General features: G+C 45.1%; 1 protein-coding gene across 1 annotated transcript in view; it reads left to right on the top strand.

The window, feature by feature from the left end:
- Window positions 1–15,514, top strand: part of MLANA (melan-A) — a 70,119-nt gene extending 54,605 nt beyond the window's left edge. Inside the window, exon 5 of the mRNA XM_069240213.1 lies at window positions 14,918–15,514. Within this exon, the coding sequence (XP_069096314.1) occupies window positions 14,918–14,995 (78 nt within the window). The 3' untranslated portion in view covers window positions 14,996–15,514. The remainder of the gene's footprint in view (window positions 1–14,917) is intronic.
- The last annotated feature ends 1,756 nt before the right edge of the window (window positions 15,515–17,270 follow it).

Raw genomic sequence — 17,270 nt, forward strand, 5'->3', positions numbered from 1 at the left:
CCCACAAGCACTTCCCAGATCCACCACTTGTGGTGACCTCTTTAAGGGTTTCCAAATACACTGCTGCCTTCGGTTTGCCTACTACCCTTTCCCAATATAATACTGGCCTTAGGGATGCTAGTTCTGATATTGGCACCAGGCTGAGCTCTGCAAAGAGAGCCTTCAGGGGCGTTCCCATCCCTAACTCCAATGGAGTTCTAGGGAAGCTATTCTTATGGACTTGCAGCACACTACTGTTTGCCCATAGCTCTGCCCGGTAGAGTACTGCAGACTCTGCTTTTTGGGCATATATTTTCAGGATGGTGCTAATGCTTTTAGCTCAAGCCTTATGCTTAAACTTTAATAATGCCCCTGCTGCTTGCTTAAGTACTATGGCTGCCTTCCGTACATGGCTGTCCCAATTTAGGTCATCTGAAAACCACACGCCCAGGTAGTCAAAGTGCTTAGTGGCATCAATTGGTACATCATTAGTTGCTAATTTTCAATGGAGGCTGAGAGATGGCCACTAGGTCATCCCCCATGATCTTACTACAATTAATGGTCCGTGATTATTTTTTTTTTTTTCCCTCACAGTATTTTGCAAAGTGACTAAGTAGCCTATGGGCTGTTTTTTTCTGTACATGCCATAATGTTAGGACCCTCCTGCTGGCTACAACAGGAACATCTAACTGTTCTGCTAGGAGGTAGTAAACCAAGTCATTCAGGAAGAGGCTGAAGAGAAGCGGTGCCAGGACACAGCCTTGCCAGATGCGCTTTTGTACCCAGAAAGCATCTGTACACTCCCATCCTGTATTTCACTCTGGCTGTGTTATCGTAGTGCAGTGCTGCTTTAGCTTTCATTAGGGAAGCATCAGTCCCTAAGCCCAGTAATGACCTCCATAATTTGCCCCTGTCCACTGAATCTAAGGCAGCTTTTGGGTCTATAAAGACCAGATATAGTGAGGGCCTCCTGATTACTGTGAATTTTTATATTAAATCATGTGAAGTCGGATGGCCTGGTCAATAGTTCCCACCCGAGACTGAAAGCACTTCTATCAGCACATCCTGGGCACCTGCCTACCCTGACAGGCGATTAAGCAAGACTTTCCTGGCTCCATCGAGGAGGAAGATCGGCCGATAGTTAGCGGGGCAGCCAGGATTGCTCTTCTTGTAGATTGGGACAATAATGGCAGAGCACCAGGAGTGGGGTACTGCATTCCCCCTCTTCCCCCCCAAGGGCTGCATTAAACACCTTAGTGCGGAATCTAACTCGATAATAAGGTGTCTAGAAATAAAGAATCACGGGCACCAGATCAGGGTCAGGGGCCTTATGGTTTTTCATAGCTCCCAATGCTCTAGTTACTTCCGTGATTATTATTCCTATTGGATTGGAAGAGGGGGGCAGGACATCTTGCATCTGCTTGAAATACAAGGAACCAACCGAAGCAGTACTATATAGGATACTAAGGGGCATATTTATACTCTGTTTGCGCCGGAATTGCGTTGTTTTTTTGACGCAATTTCGACGCAAAACTAACTCCCTATTTATACTTTTGCGTTAGACGCGTCTAGCGCCAAAGTCCATGGAGTTAATGACATGCAAGGTAGGCGTTCCCGTCTAAAAAATGGACTCCGAGGCATGTGCGCCGTATTTACACTCCCGGGCAAAATTCACGCCCAGGAGTGGGCGGGTCAAAAAAAATGACGTACGGCCGCTTTTGCGCCGTTTTTTAGCGCCTGGAAAAGGCAGGCGTTAAGGGACCTGTGGGCTCTGAAGGAGCCCAGAGGTGCCCCCCCCAGGAGGACACCCAAGGCTGGAGGGACCCATCCCAGGGACATTAAGGTAAGTTCAGGTAAGTATTTTTTTTTATTTTTTTGGGTGGCATAGGGGGGGCCTGATTTGTGCCCCCCTACATGCCACTATGCCCAATGACCATGCCCAGGGGACAGAAGTCCCCTGGGCATGGCCATTGGGCAAGGGGGCATGACTCCTGTCTTTGCTAAGACAGGAGTCATTTCTATGGGGGTTGGGAGTCGGAAAAAAATGGCGCAAATCGGGTTGAGGCGAAAAATTTGCCTCAGCCTGCCTTGCCCCATTTTTTGACGCCCAAGCTCCATATCCCCCTACGCCGCCGCTGCCTGGTGTACGTCGTTTTTTTTCACGCACACCAGGCAGCGCCGGCGGCTAACGCCGGCTAACGTCATTGATTAAATACGGCGCCCGCATGGCGCTTCAGAATGGTGTTAGCCGGCGCTAATTTTTTTGACGCAAAACTGCGTTAGCGCAGTTTTGCGTCAAAAAGTATAAATATGGGCCTAAATTGGTGAACCCAAACAGTTGGACCTGTGCAAGTTTCTACAGCATTCAATGTCCCCTTCCCCACTCTAGCTACCAATTCCCAGAATTAATCTCGGCTGCAGTTTCCCTCAGTTCTACCCATAGAGTATTTTGATACAGCTGTTTCTGGGCAGCCAAAAGGCACTTATCTCTTCTAGACTCTGATTTTGTCTTCACTAGAGCAGCTGTCATGGTGCTGTATTAAGGCATGCAAAATATCTCTTTTCCCTCGCACGCTCATTATCAAACCAGCCTTTACACCCAGACCGTCCCCATCTGCTATTACCAGCTAACTTAGATGCTACAGGTTTAGCCCACAGGGCCCTCAACTCCCCTATCATGTCATAAATAGCTAGAATTGAGGGACTATCGTTGGCCAGAACATCTGAAATAGATTGTCCGTGGTTAACCATTATATGTTCAACCTGTGGCAGTTCCCGCAGGTACTTCTCCCCATCCCACCTTATTCTCCTTCTACAATTAGATGGGGCAATCTCGCGCTCAGAACCCCGGGGCCCACCTAATCACATTTTCTAACCCCTAAGACTCTTTCTTATACTGAGGACAAGTGGGTTGTGGTCACTCTCCACTCTGTTGGCCCCCGCGTAACAAGACTTCCATGCTTCCACATTGACAATTACATAATCAATAACCGAGGAGCTTCTTCCATTGTCGAAGTTTGCCTTAGCAGCACCATCCAACTTAGTACACCCATTAGCAAAGTAGAGACAGTTGCTTAACAGAAGATCAGTAAAAGCCTCAGCCTTATTTGTGGACTTGAAACAGCTCATAGCTGTCTCGGGGATTCCTAAACTGCGGTCTTCCATCAAGATTTCTCTATTATTGATGGTATCACAGGATACTGTGTTGAAATCTCCACAGATCAACATCACATTCCTGTATTTCATTCCCCCTCATTAGTTTAGTTTATCATCTGTCACACCCCATCTAACTCTTCCAATGTACTCGGATCACTCTTTCCAGAGCTCCGGGATCTCCGTGGACCATCCTGGTGGGATGTAGACATTAAAGATGTCAACCACCCCACTTTACTACCCCAAGACCTGAGTCTCACATGCTGAATATAGGCAGAAACCAACAAGGGTGGCAAATCTACTTGCTCGACTTTGCAATTTAACTTGCATGAAATCCATATTGAAAGACCACCAGATAGCCGTCCTTTTCTAGAATGGGTGGCCAGCATATCAAACCCCAAGAACCAATTTGTACACATTTCACCAACAGCCCAGGTTTCTTGGAAGCAACAAATATCCTCATATAAGCTAATATATTTGTAACCAATCATTATCTTCCATTTTTACTAACAAGGCCTGCTATGTTCCATGACAGAATTTTTATAAACAGCCTCCCTTAGAGTTATTACAAGGGGGAGATGTAGGAACGATGAGTAAAGGGGAAATGGCAGAATACAGGGGGAGTTCCTTCTTTACTCCATCAAATCTCACTCTGGGAGGGGCTTGTGGGTAGTGATGGTCAGGGTTTCACGCACACCATTACCATTGGCTGAAGTCGTCCTCTTCTTCCCCTCCCCCCCACCCCCAACCCCCGATGCAGATCTATCTATATGGGTTACCAGTCCTCAACATGTCTGTTTTACTCCTGCACCACTCATCCAAGCCCATTTCTGCTTGATTAATACCAGGACATTGGAGCACATCAACCCCCATTACATGTCTAATTCCTGGGGGCGCAATAAATGGTAGGGTGTCCCGCTTCAGGCCGAAAGGCACCCTCTGTTCATTAGGGATACATGCATCTTCCTGCTCGATTTTTGGCTGCCGTTGTCTCCTGAGTGTGGGGGCAAAGGGCTACAAGCCTTGGCTGTTCTTCTGGAGCCCTTCCCCACAGCCGTTCTCTTTCAAGAGCTGCGTGTAATTGTATTTTTGGGCTCTCTGTATCAGGTCTTTAAGGGCTTGCAGCTTCGTGTCTATGCCCACGATGTGTTCTACCATTATATTCAGGAGATCCACTTGAAGATCATGTTTATCGGCCTGGAGGTTTATTGCCACTGACATAACATCCAGTGTCAACAGGACTGCTCCCCACGTACTGGCTGGTGCCTCAGCCTCTCGGGTGCGAAATGCCTCTTTGATGTTTTGACTTTGGGGCTTTGCCTCGCTGCCTGGAATGGCTGTGTTGATCTTAACATGCCCGTTTGCTGCAACCATTTCCTTTGGTTTATTGGAGACTGAGCTGCTTTGTGTGTTTTTTCCTTATATGGAGAGCTGCTTAAAAACACCAGGAATGGACTTAATCTGAGTATAGTGGTGTTCATTTGACCCCCAGCCTCCTATTGTTGTCATGGGAGAGGTAACAATGTGTTCTTAATTTGTGGAGCTGTGACATTGTCTATTGATGAATTTGTATCTAGAAGTTCTATTAAGGGTTGATCCTGTGTTGTGGCGGGTGCCAGCTGCGCTGACCGATTGTCTAAATCTACTCTCGAACTTAAGTCCTCCCAATTTTTGAGGTTTAGAGATTAAAAAGATTCAGACAACACTTCCTTGTCTTTCCTCTTCCTTTTCCCTGATGTTGCAGGGGATTTGTTTGGACTCTCTACACTATACACTGTCTGCTTGCCCAGACTGCTGTATGACGAAAAAATGGGTACTCCCTCATCAACAGCTTGTGTATTTTCATGCCCTTTGGTTGGCCTTAACTTCCTCTTCTAACTTTTTTGCTGGTAGTTTAGCAGGTACTGCACATTTGTCTTTCTTCAACGCTTGCTGTGGAGTGGGTTTTATTTTCTTCATTTATGGAATAGTCCAGACACATCTCGGAGACACTTACTGAGGAGTTTTGATTTCTTCTCTTTGCGGTCCTTTTCCTTCCCTCACATGCGCCCCTCAGATCGCATGCCTCTTGCCGGCCTGGTTTATTCCTGGGGAGTTGCTGGGGAAACTACTGGCCACTTTTGTTCACCACTCCTTACTTGTATATGTGATTTCCCCCTCTGCTGAATCACAACCTGCGGGTATTGGGTAAAGTGGTCGCCTTTAAGTTTGCTGGGCCTTCCAAGAAGGGGAGTTCACGCTATTTGGCCTCCTTTCTTGCCTTGGTTTTCTCTCCTTACCGGGTCTTACAAACTGAGGGTCTTCTGAGGCCACCTACCGCCTGTTGGCTGTACTCATAACTCTCCACTGTTTCCAGGTAGCCAAGCAGGGTGGAACAAGCACCCCCAACCAGGGTACTTTTGAACTTGGCCCTTGGCACACAGAAATTCCTCACTTTATGCCTTATTTTGTTGCAGGGAGCAGAGCTCTCAAATGCACAAGCCGCATCAGCCTAACACCAGCCACTTCCGTGCTGTGCGTGAGGTCTGTGGCCTATTGCCAACTATTATCCACCACCGCCCCCTGCTGCCACCACCCAGTGGACCACAACAGTGAATGGAGGCTTTGTTTCAATTGGTGAGGGCATGGAGCACCAGGTGGGTGCAAGGCAGATGGCAGGAGGGGCTGTAATGGTGTTAGAAATGCCTGAGGCTGGAGCACAGAAACTGAGCAGTTGAGCCACACCAAGGAGGAGGAAAAGCAGGAAGGGGTTTAGGCAGGCGGACAAGCAAGCAAAGTCTCTAAATCCTGTATGCCTCCCCTTACCACCCCTCCCCTCTCCCCCACCCCCCCAAGCTGGATAACAAACTAGAGGTGGGGGATTGTGCCAGAGTACAAGTGTGAGTACGAGGGACTGGGGGTTGCTCACTGGCAAGCTATGCCGGCCAACTCCCCCATGCCACCTCACTCATCTGCCGTTTGCTCGCTCCGTCTCACCTCACTCCTTCTCGGGGTCAATTGCGGTTCGGGCGCGCTCCGCACTCTCCTCCGGTGATTCAGGCTGCGCTTTGCATGATGCCCTGATCTGCCCTACCTTGCACCACCTGACCTCCACCTCCTCCTTGCCTCCCTTCTTTCACTCCAGAACTCCAAAACTCTGAGTTTCCTCTTCTGGGTCGCTCTGACAACCAGCTCTGGTGGTTGTGACAGATAACATTTAACAGTAATTCCGGAGCTTACCCATTTTCAGGCTACCTATTACCATGGAGCAAAGATTGTCATGGAAAACTTGGTATATATTAAAGGTTTTAAGTAAATCTTGCCTCTGGCCTCTGTGTATTAATACTGGGCCAATTTAAAATCCAAGTTTCCTGGCTACATTTCTGATACACATGTGTAATACACTGGTTGTGTTATCGATGGATGTTATCTATGGATCTATAATCCATCCAATCTATAGGAGGAGTGCCATGGGTTTATTTCCTCATCCCCCTTCCTCCCCCCTCCCCACCCAAAACAAATGGCTGACACTGAAGAAAACATTTCTGTAAACTATTGGTGAAAATTCTGCAAAAAGCGAGTTAAACCTAATAATCAGTTTGAAGCCAATCAAACGCTGTTCAAAAAAGATTGCTTGACTGGCAAGAACATCATGGCTCTTGCCGTTATTGTTTATTAAACACTATTGAAAAATGAGGATAGTAAACTGCTTACTTGCACTTGATGTGGTAAATTACCCCAAAGTCTATAATACAACTGCAGTTTTTCACAAATTGTGAGATTAGGGCATTGATACTTCACTTCGTTTATTATACACTTGTGTTTCAGACGCTTGGATTCTGGTACTCCTAAGAACAAAAACTCACTGAATCATGATAATCGATACTAAATTATCAATTGATGCATTCTTGTCTCATTACATTTTGGATTATACACTGCAATCTTCAATTCAAACCTGCTTTTTTCCAGCAAGAGTGGGTAATGGTGAGGTTAGGGGCCTCTTGTACAGGGGCCGGCAATACTATATACATAGTTTCTGCCCCAGTCGGGCTGCAGAGTGATAAGCATGTTAATACATTGTAATGAATTCAAAGCCGTGAGCATTAACATTAATAGACTGTATTGAATAAAAAAATTGTTGCCTAGAAATTGTCTAATTGCAGATGATACTAGAGTTTATTAATATTGTGCAAAGTTTGTACTATAATTATTTGGGAGCAATCTTGACCGTTTTGGTGCTGTTTCCAACTAACTGTGTAACTGTTAATTTGGCAAGTTATGCCTTGATGAAGCTCTAGAAGTCAATTCTGAGCATTTTGCTTGGGCTAATAATGAAAGTTGCCATAGGCAATCTGTCTGCTATGTTTTTTTTTTTATGGAAGTGCCTCCACTCCAGGTGAACTTAATAAACACTGAGATACATTATATAATACGTGGCAAAATATTTTGCGCTACCAAACCATCACAGCTGGCCTTAGAATTTAGAATCATTAAAACATCGGTTGTTATTATAGAATATATATTTCCACCCGAAAAGGCCACAAGAAGCACATGCGTGTTCACTAAATATTGCAATGTAATGTTGCAGGTCACGGATTTTAGTAACTCTAATCCCTAGAATCTATGTATTCATTTTTTTGGATCGAAATATGGCATCATTAACTGTACACACTTGGAGCATGATAGAATTTATTTTAGGTGTCCTATGACGCAGCTTGTAACTCATGCCTCATTGAATATAACATAAGGGAATGTTTAGTAGAAGAGTTTCCAAGACTGTTGTAGAAAGTAATGGTCCCCACCCCCTCCTCCCCAGCGTTATTTGAGGAGTACCTACTCTGGAAAAAGTAAGGTATCCGTTCCTGAGACTACAGTTCTTAGCAATAGCTACCAGAAAATGGACTGTTTCATGGACGATAAATAAGAGGGGTGGGGGGGGGGGTGAAAAAGTGTTATGCAACCATTTTACTGAAGAATTATTGAATTTACTTTGCATTTAGCAGAGCTATTAGCAGAGAGAAAACATTTTGTTAAAACCTATCTTCCTTACCCATAATAGTTGATCTACTACAGAGGCATTGAGTGCCTGCTGCAGATTGCGTTCGTTGATCAATTCGGACAGTAACTACATTTATAGTACCCCTAAACCTATTCCCTGAAGTGCGATTCATGTCTACTTGCAAATCAGTATTACAGAAAGTCATTCAGTTGTGGGAGGGCGGCTAGGGCAGTTGGTTCACCTGGCAGTAGGTATTTGGCTTTTTAAGTAATGTATTCTAATGGCATTTATTAATCTGGCAATAAAAAATATTTTATCCTATACATTTGGGTAAATAATTCACTCCCAAAACATTGCTGTAAGAAATTGTGTTATTAGTTGTGCAGGATCTGAGGGCTGCACAAGTAATATGTCCACAAGTGTCTCCTTTCTGATAACCAAGTATACCAATATAGGACTTGATTGTCAGGTTAGCAGAGCAGCCCAAGCCCTACTTGGGGAAAGTGGTTTGGGCTAGGAATCCCAATTCACTGGTATACAATAGCAATGCCCAAAGGATTGACCAATCATTGCCTTTTGTTTGAAAAAGGAAAATCTCTCTCGCGCTCTCTCTAGCTCTCTCACCCCGAATAATATACATAAAATCTTTCTCTCTCCCCTAAATAATATACATAAAATTACAGCTATGTACATCAGGTAGCTTTGGTGACCATCTGAAATAATATTAGACGCTCTAGAACTTGATAACCTCCCTCCAATAATCGTAAATCCTACCTACACTACATGCAACATCACTAGTCCGGGCGGTCATTTGAAATAAAACGGGCCTTCTGGCTTTGTAAGGGGTCACTACAGCAATATATAAGGCAAACCTATCGGCTTTGTCCAGAGGCCATCCCGTTGCAATAACCATATGTTAAATCGCCATCAGATCAATGGAATCAGTAACTATATTAAATGTAATCCTTATTGCTAATGAAAGTGTTGCAATGTTTATTTAAAGTATCTTCCTCACAATGACTCTTGATAAAGCATTGAGATCAAAATAACGGGGGCCGTATTACAGAGGGGTATGCGCCTGGTTGGTGTGCCTCAGGGCATTCTGGTTTTACAAAAAGGGGTTTCAGATGTTTGTGCGGCTCATTTTGCAATACAGATAGCCCTGGTGCTCATGTAGCACCACTGATCTCCTTAGAGGGCATTGCCACATTTCCATGGGGGCGTGGCCCCATGTAAATGAGAATCACTTTGCCTGTGTGCAATATTCTAGCCAGAATAATAATTGGAGGACATTCCATCATTTGCATGGTGGTGTGGCCATTAAAAGGTAGTTCTCTGAAGGGGAGAATGGGGATCCCATGGACCCCGCAGATATTCCCTTGCAGGCGGATGCAGTCACTTACTTCACCTTCCTGCAAGAGGATCGCTCCCCTCTTTAAAGTGCAGGTGGGTTGCCTTCCTGTACTGTAAAACACTGAGCAGTTTTGAAGCAGACGCTCTGTATTTCACTTGAATACGCTGTCCCCACAACAACACAAGTTCGCAACTGTCCTGAGGGCAGCACATTCGTCATAGTAGGTGCACTTTCCCTGTTTATGTCCCATGCACCATGGCACAAACAGGAAAAAGCGCCCCATCTGTAATAAGGCCCAAGATGTCTGAATAATACTTTTACACACTTAAGCTACATGAAACGCAGCCATAGGACCAATCTCTAGAGGTCCGTACAATCCTTCACTGTGTAACAAAAGTTCCAGCTCCTGCAAGGCATTGTGGGGGTGCTCCTCCCAAGGAGCCACGAATATTAGACCATCATTTACACAAAATGTTCTACCGGGAAGGAATATTTTAAACCAAACTAATTGCAATACATAGAAGATATATTGACTGCCATATGAGTCAATTATCACCTTCCAAGAAATAACATACACCATATTACAAAATATTGTATTTCTAAAAAAAAAAAAGAAAAAGGCGCTCCAAGTGACAGCGCAGTGAACATGTGACAATCAGTGTACGATAACACAAAATATGTGTATACAAAAATATTCAAAGTCTGCAATGCCCCTGATAGCCAGATCTCCCCAGATTACTAGATTGAGGGTTAGAAACCCAAAACGATACGAGAGTGCTGTATCCAACAATGAAATTTAAGGATGGGCGGAAAGTAAATTCTGTTTGAACCCCCTAATCAGGATGAATCCTCCTGAGTTGTCATGAGGACAAAATAAAGGTAGACACCTATGAATGAAAGGCGATAAACAAAAATCAAAACAGTATCACCAAAAAAAAAATATATAGCTGAATAGTAAAGATCTAGGAGACAAAAGCTTACCAAAACAGAAAAAAAATCAGGATCAAATTTCCTGAGATGAATCCCATACACATTTCTTTCTTTGGGAAATGCGAAGATACATACTTAGAAATATCCGGAATAAATCCCAAATGAAGGAGAGGGAAATTAAAGAACATAGAGGAAAAGAGGGTAAAGAGAAGTCCTCATATTGTAATCGCTCACAAAGGATCTGAGGAAACGTGATAGAGCAAGGAGGTGAGCCTGCATTTATAGGAAAGCGGCATGAAGTGATGATATCCACTCCGTGCATCACGTAGTTACCCCCTCGGAGGACAGAATGTGACACCGGCAAATAGGTGTTTTACCAGCAGACATCCACTCCGTGTACCACGCAACCCCACCTCTGAGAACAGAAAATGACACTGACCTGTATACTAACTACGGGCTTCTGTACGCTATCGGGTGAGTAAAAACAATCAAAACAAAAAACCTTAACGTAGGAAACTCCCCGAAGACATAACCAGGGATTCGTGCAAAATATTAATGACACAATGTCCCAAAGATACGTACCTTAACATGCCTCTACGGTACGGCCCCGTCAGCACCAATATTTGGCTAATAAGAGGCACTGGCACGGGAACACCCCACCGGGAGGCCAAGGTGTCACTGAAGAAAAGCTCTCCTTCTGCACAGCTTGGTGCTGCACCTCCATTTCCTTTTGGTAATATTTTTTTCTTCATATCTAGGTCCCACCTGGGGCCCCATAGCTGTGGGCAATGCTAGGGCAGTGTGTGTGTGTGTGTGTGTGTGTGTGTGTGTGTGTGTGTGTGTGTGTGTGTGTGTGTGTGTGTGTGTGTGTGTGTGTGTGTGTGTGTGTGTGTGTGTGTGTGTGTGTGTGTGTGTGTGTGTGTGTGTGTGTGTGTGTGTGTGTGTGTGTGTGTGTGTGTGTGTGTGTGTGTGTGTGTGTGTGTGTGTGTGTGTGTGTGTGTGTGTGTGTGTGTGTGTGTGTGTGTGTGTGTGGACACGGACTACTCCTGTGCTGCCTGGGTGCCTTCTAACCTTGGCAAAGGAGCAGCAGCAGCTTCTCCTCCTCCCATTGGGCAGAAACAGACTTCGTTTCTGGCTCGCACCTGAGGCAGGAGCAATCTTGTTTCTACTGGTCTTGAGAACCTGTCTTTGGGGGTCCAGGGACTCATTAAACCTTGTGCCAGCCTGGCAATGGCATGCCTGGGCCCCATAGGAGGTTGGGAGGGGGCCTCGTGCATAACAAGCCCCCCCCCCCCCCCCCCCCAGAAAACATAGGCCCATATTTATACTTTTTGACTCAAAACAGCGCTGGCGCTGGTTTGGGTCAAAACATTTACCGCCGGCTAACGCCATTCCTACGCACCAGGCGGGCACCTTATTTAAGGATTGACGTTAGCCGGCGCTGTGGGCTGGTCAGAGTAAAAAAAAAAAAAAAATGACTTCAACCAGGCAGCGCGGCGTAGGGAAAAATGGGGGTTGTGCGTCAAAAAATGGCACAAGTCAGGTTTGAGTCAAAAATCATGTCTCAAACCGGACTTGCGCCATTTGTTTGACGCACAACCCCCATTGAAATGAATCTTGTCATAGCAAAGACAGGAGTCATGCCCCCTGACCAATGGCCATGCCCAGGGGACTTCTGTCCCCTGGGCATGGCCATTGGGTACAGTGGCATGTATGGGGGCCCAAGTTAGGCCCCCCTATGCCACTTTAAAAAAAATAAAAATTATACTTCCCTCTACTTACCTGGGATGGGTCCCCCCATCCATCGGTGTCCTCCAGGGGTGGGCGAAGGTGGCAGGGGAGGGCACCTCTGGACTGTGAGCCCATAGGCCCCTTCACGCCTGCCCTTACCCAGATGTTAAACGGCGCACATCAGGCTGTGAGCCGTTTTTTAAAGCCCGCCCCCTCCTGTGCGTCAAAATGACGTGGGAGTATAAATAAGGCGCACAGGCCTTAAAGTTATTTTTTGGATGAGAATGCCTACCTTGCATGTCATTAATGCAAGGCGGTTTCCCGCATCCAGAAAATGACACACACAGAGGAATTTTGACGTTAGGTCGGGCGTCAATGTATAAATATGGGGCAAGGTTTGCGCTGAATGTGTGTAAATTTTGTATGCACATTCGACGCAGACAGAGTATACATATTCCTCATAAATCCTTTGCTGATCCCCCCCCCCCCCCCCCCCCCCCCCAGCAGTGGCCCACCCCAGGGTAGTCTACACAAGTGTGGCAGAAACCTACACCCTTTGTTTATATCCAAGGTTAAAAAAAAAATCTTTAAAACTGCATAACTCCTGCTGATTTCCTTGATTTTGGGCCCATATTATACACGGTGGTGAGCTCCAGCTTTTCGGCAATACCCAGGTCCTCAAAAAGTGTGCACTTTGCGGGGGTGTCATTTCACTGGCTTCCTGCACCATCCTTCTACTGCTGCTTTTCTCCTGCTGGGACACACATGTCCAGCACTTCGCAAAACTGGTCGTTGGGTGGAGAGAAGAGGGGGGGCATAAGTGACCAGGGCCATTGACTCTGGAGGAACTCATCTATTCCTGGGGCCAGCTGGACTCCATAGTCCATTTATACAGGGCATCTGGAGACTTCGCCTTCCAACTATTGATGGTGTTGCTCCCTGAGCTCTCCATCCACACTTTAAAAACCCTGCACAAGGAAGAGGCAAATTTCTAAATGCCAAGCACCCCTAGCCAATCCTAGGATGCCACATCCTCCCCCCACCCTCTTCATAACTCTCCTGCACAGCATTCTGGGACAATCAATATGGTACCAATGCTCAACCCCTAGTTAAAATCACTGTGCAATTCGTTCCTACCAAAGCTTCAAAGGGGAGCCCGAGCCTATCCTGCGTTGGCTCCAAATGTCTGGGCTTACTCCTTTTGTTCAGTGGCCTGGGCTGTCCCAGCCTAGGTGCAGTGTGACCTCTATCCACCAGGTGCACGTTTTCCTCTCCACTCCTTCCTTCTGAGGAACAAAGTCAGACACTAATAATTGTCCCTTTTGAGTGGGAAGCCTTTGTTTCTTCCGCTGGAGAGCACAGGCCTTTAATCTTTTTAATTCTGAACTGAGCCAGAGAAATATGATAATTCTGGTTGACTGATCAGATGTACATGTAGATTATTAGACCATACATATTCAAACTTTGTGTACATCTTTCAACCCAATTTGATACCTCACTGGACTATGTAGGCCTAATTAGAGAGCTACTGCACTTTAAGGCAGATTTCACCCATGTATATAATACAGTGACACTACAGACACTCCAGTAAAGCCTTCTGAAGTATCTATGAATGTCCACTACTATTATAAGGCCCACCCAAGCCACCGCCTATCCTTTCAGAGTCCTTCTTACATCAGGCTACCTGTGTGCAATTACTGGGGGTGTGCACAATGGTAGACTCACTCACCCTGCACATGAACATATGTTCATGTGTAACCAGCCTTATCTTAAAAGGTGTACACTTCCAGTAAACATTTGCCCACAGTAAGGTCCAAAAACTAGGTGATAAACTAAAAATCTGGGTGGGTTAAATGGGTGGAGCCTATTTTGCTGCAGTTGCACAAACATGGTTTGTTATTCGTTTATATAGGATTGGTAGCTGGCTCGAAGATAACTGGATCTGAACTAGATGCAATTTTTATTTTCACAGTAGAGCACGTTGAACAAAGCATGCACCGGAGTGCAGTGCTACCCTGAATTAAGGAAATCTATTCTAATGAATGCCCATTATTGTCATTGAAAAAAGATGAGGATAGACAGTAAAATTGTTAAAGCATTAATTAAACAGTGGAGTTGTTTTTTCCTCCTAACTCTTAGGATGTTTAGCTTCTACTAACAAATGCAAAGCCTTAACTTGCAATTGCAGGAATCAAATATTGTCATACCTAGTTTTCTTGCACTTTTCCACAAATTCTAAATTGACCAAATAAATTCGTAATCCAGTGACTAGGTGAAGGTTTGCAGAAGGGCACTTGGATTCACTCTTTTCTGTTGACACTTGAAAATGCAACTTCAGTCTAATCGATGACAGTTGTTTGCTTTCTTTTTCAGTCCATGTATGTTCCTTTAGATATGTTAACAGGGGTAGAATAAATCACCTTTGGTTACCTGGCTCTTTAGTGTCTACTAACAATCACTAGCACAAAGCTCTTATCACGTGAAGGGCAACGCTAGTCTTTGGAAAGACTTGGATAATGAATGCAGTCCAAAATAATTCAAGCCTGCAACTGTGTGCGCGATTACCATCAAACGTTTTTTGCCAAAATGCATCTTTTCTTCCTTAAAATACAAATCATTTGCCTTCCCAATGAATGGTACATTCAAAAACCTAAGATCTCAAAGTAAAGTTGTCTCAGTGATCATAGGATCGTTCAACTACTAATGTCTGCATGTCATTTATTTACTGTGAAATGGCCAACATTGGCTCTGGCATAAGTTGTTAATTACATCGAATGTTTTTATCCTTTCAGATTCCAGGTGCGCCACCAGCCTATGACAAGGTATCTGCAGAAGCATCCCTGCCTCCACCTTACACTCCGGTGCCGTAGAGAGATACTGGAGGAGGCATGACATGTCGTCCATGTCCTTTCCATGGATTAGTGCTTCAGTGTGTGACTAAAGCAAAACTGCATCGAAACTTATGTTTTACCTGCAGGATACAAACTTCTTGCCTCACTTTGTAGTCTCGCAGCAATAAAATACAAAGAGAACGTTGCATGAGTGGCCTTTGTAGCTGAAACAATTGTTCTAGCTCCGTCTTATTTTGGTATGTCAAACGACTTGGCTGTGTACAATGTGTCAATCTGCTTTCAGAAAAGAGGGGCGCATTCTGAGCTCCAGCTGACATAGTGGTAAAAAACCTGCTTAAATTAAAGAGGAAATATGGTATGCTTTTTTTCCTTTGTTGCCTTGCATAACAAGTAGACGCAATAAGTGATGACATCGTGTTTCATATGCACTTCCTGGTTTCGCACTTGGACGCTGTCCTGGGAGAAAAACATTAAAAATGTGCTTTGTGTACATCTGCCGGAACCATACCGGAATCAATAAAAAATAATTTGCAAACAGCTGTATCATATTCTGCATTTCCCATTGTCTGAAACTAGACCCAGGAATACATTTAAAAAAAAAAAAAAAAATGTTTAATACATTTTATTGACCTTTTCGTATCAACAGCAGGGCGAAGGCAATTTCCACCCTCGCCACACCAGGCATCAATTCCAACAATGTGGCTGTTCTAAAAGACCAGCAGGGGCGGCCCCTCCGCTATGGCTGCATGCCGAATGTAGGGCAGGGCCATACTCTGCATTAGCAGAGCAAGGAGTAGTAGTCAGTGCACTCTAAGGCCCTGATTTTTACTTTTTGATGCAAAACTGCGCTAACACAGTTTTGCACCAAAAAGTTTAGCACCGGCTTGCACCATTTCTGTGCAGCAGCCAGGCACCGTATTTATGGAATGGTGCAAGCCGGTGCCAAGGGTAGGCTAGTGTAAAAAAAAAAAAAAAAAAAAAACGTTAGTCGGGTGGGGCTGGCGGTATGGGATAAGGGAGTTTTGCACAAAAACATAACATTAGGCAGGTTAGAGTAAAAAAACAATTATATATATATATATATATATAATGACTCTAACCTGCCTAGTCATTTTCTGACACAAAACCGTCCATACAACATGACTCCTGTCTTAGAAAAGACAGGAGTCATGCCCACCACCAAATTGGCCAGCACAAGGGACCAGGGTGCCCTGGACATGGTCATTGCACCCTGTGCCATGTATGGGGGCCCATTTCAGGCCCCTCTATGGCACTTAAAAAAATGAAATAAAATAATTGCATGTACTTCCCTGGGATGGGGTCCCCCATTCTCTGCTGTCCCTCTGGTGTGGGGGTCCCTGGGGAGGGCACCTGTGGGCTTATTCCATGGTGTTCCACCATGGAAATAGGCCCGCAGGTCCTTTAACGCCTGCCCTGACCCAGGCGTTAAAAAATTGGGCAAAGCAAGCTTTGCACCATTTTTTTTTTTTTTTTTGACCACTCCTCCCTCCCGTGCACCATTTTTGCACAGGAGAAGAAATATGGCATTAAGGCCATAGTAATTTTTTGCACGGGAACGCCTACCTTGCATCTCATTTAAGGCAAGGTAGGTTTCCACAACCAAAAAATGAGTAACTCCATAACTTTGGCACTAGACGGGTCTAGCACCTATGTATAAATATGGAGTTTTGCACCGAATTAGAGTTAAAAAATTAGTGTGCATGTCTGTTTGGCCAGCCGTTTTAGAACTCTCCACCTGGGCTGTGTTGCACATACTGGTGGAGAACCAGCCCAGGCTCCCAGTTCAAAACTGAGCATCGTTTCAGTGTGCTCATACCAATCCTGGCACTTTTCTTGTGCTGGGTAACAGCACTGAGGCGGCGGGAGCAGAGGAACACTGCTGTCTTTTTTTTTTTTTTTTAAATTTGTATTATTCCCCCTCCATTTCCCCCCCACGCCCACCAAGCATTACTGGCGGCAGCTGCCACTGAAGATCAGTAATAATGTTACAGTACAATAAGAAATGACAAATCCACATTCATATAAACAGCAGTTCTCTGACCTCTCATCCCGTAGACTTGTCCCCACGTCCTACCCAGGAGCGCGGATGTCTCAGGAGAACAAAGGAGGCCTGTTTGGACAAGAGTCCAAATGAATACCTTGCAATCCTGGTCAGTCTTTCCATATTTTATGATTCTTCTGGGGACAACCCTTCGCAAAATAGACTTGGTATTCCAGACCCATACAGTAGTCCATTCCTGAAGCCCATGTGTCCACTGGCGGGGCCACCATT

This window comes from Pleurodeles waltl, chromosome 1_2 (assembly GCF_031143425.1).
Source record: "Pleurodeles waltl isolate 20211129_DDA chromosome 1_2, aPleWal1.hap1.20221129, whole genome shotgun sequence".
NCBI lineage: Eukaryota > Metazoa > Chordata > Amphibia > Caudata > Salamandridae > Pleurodeles > Pleurodeles waltl.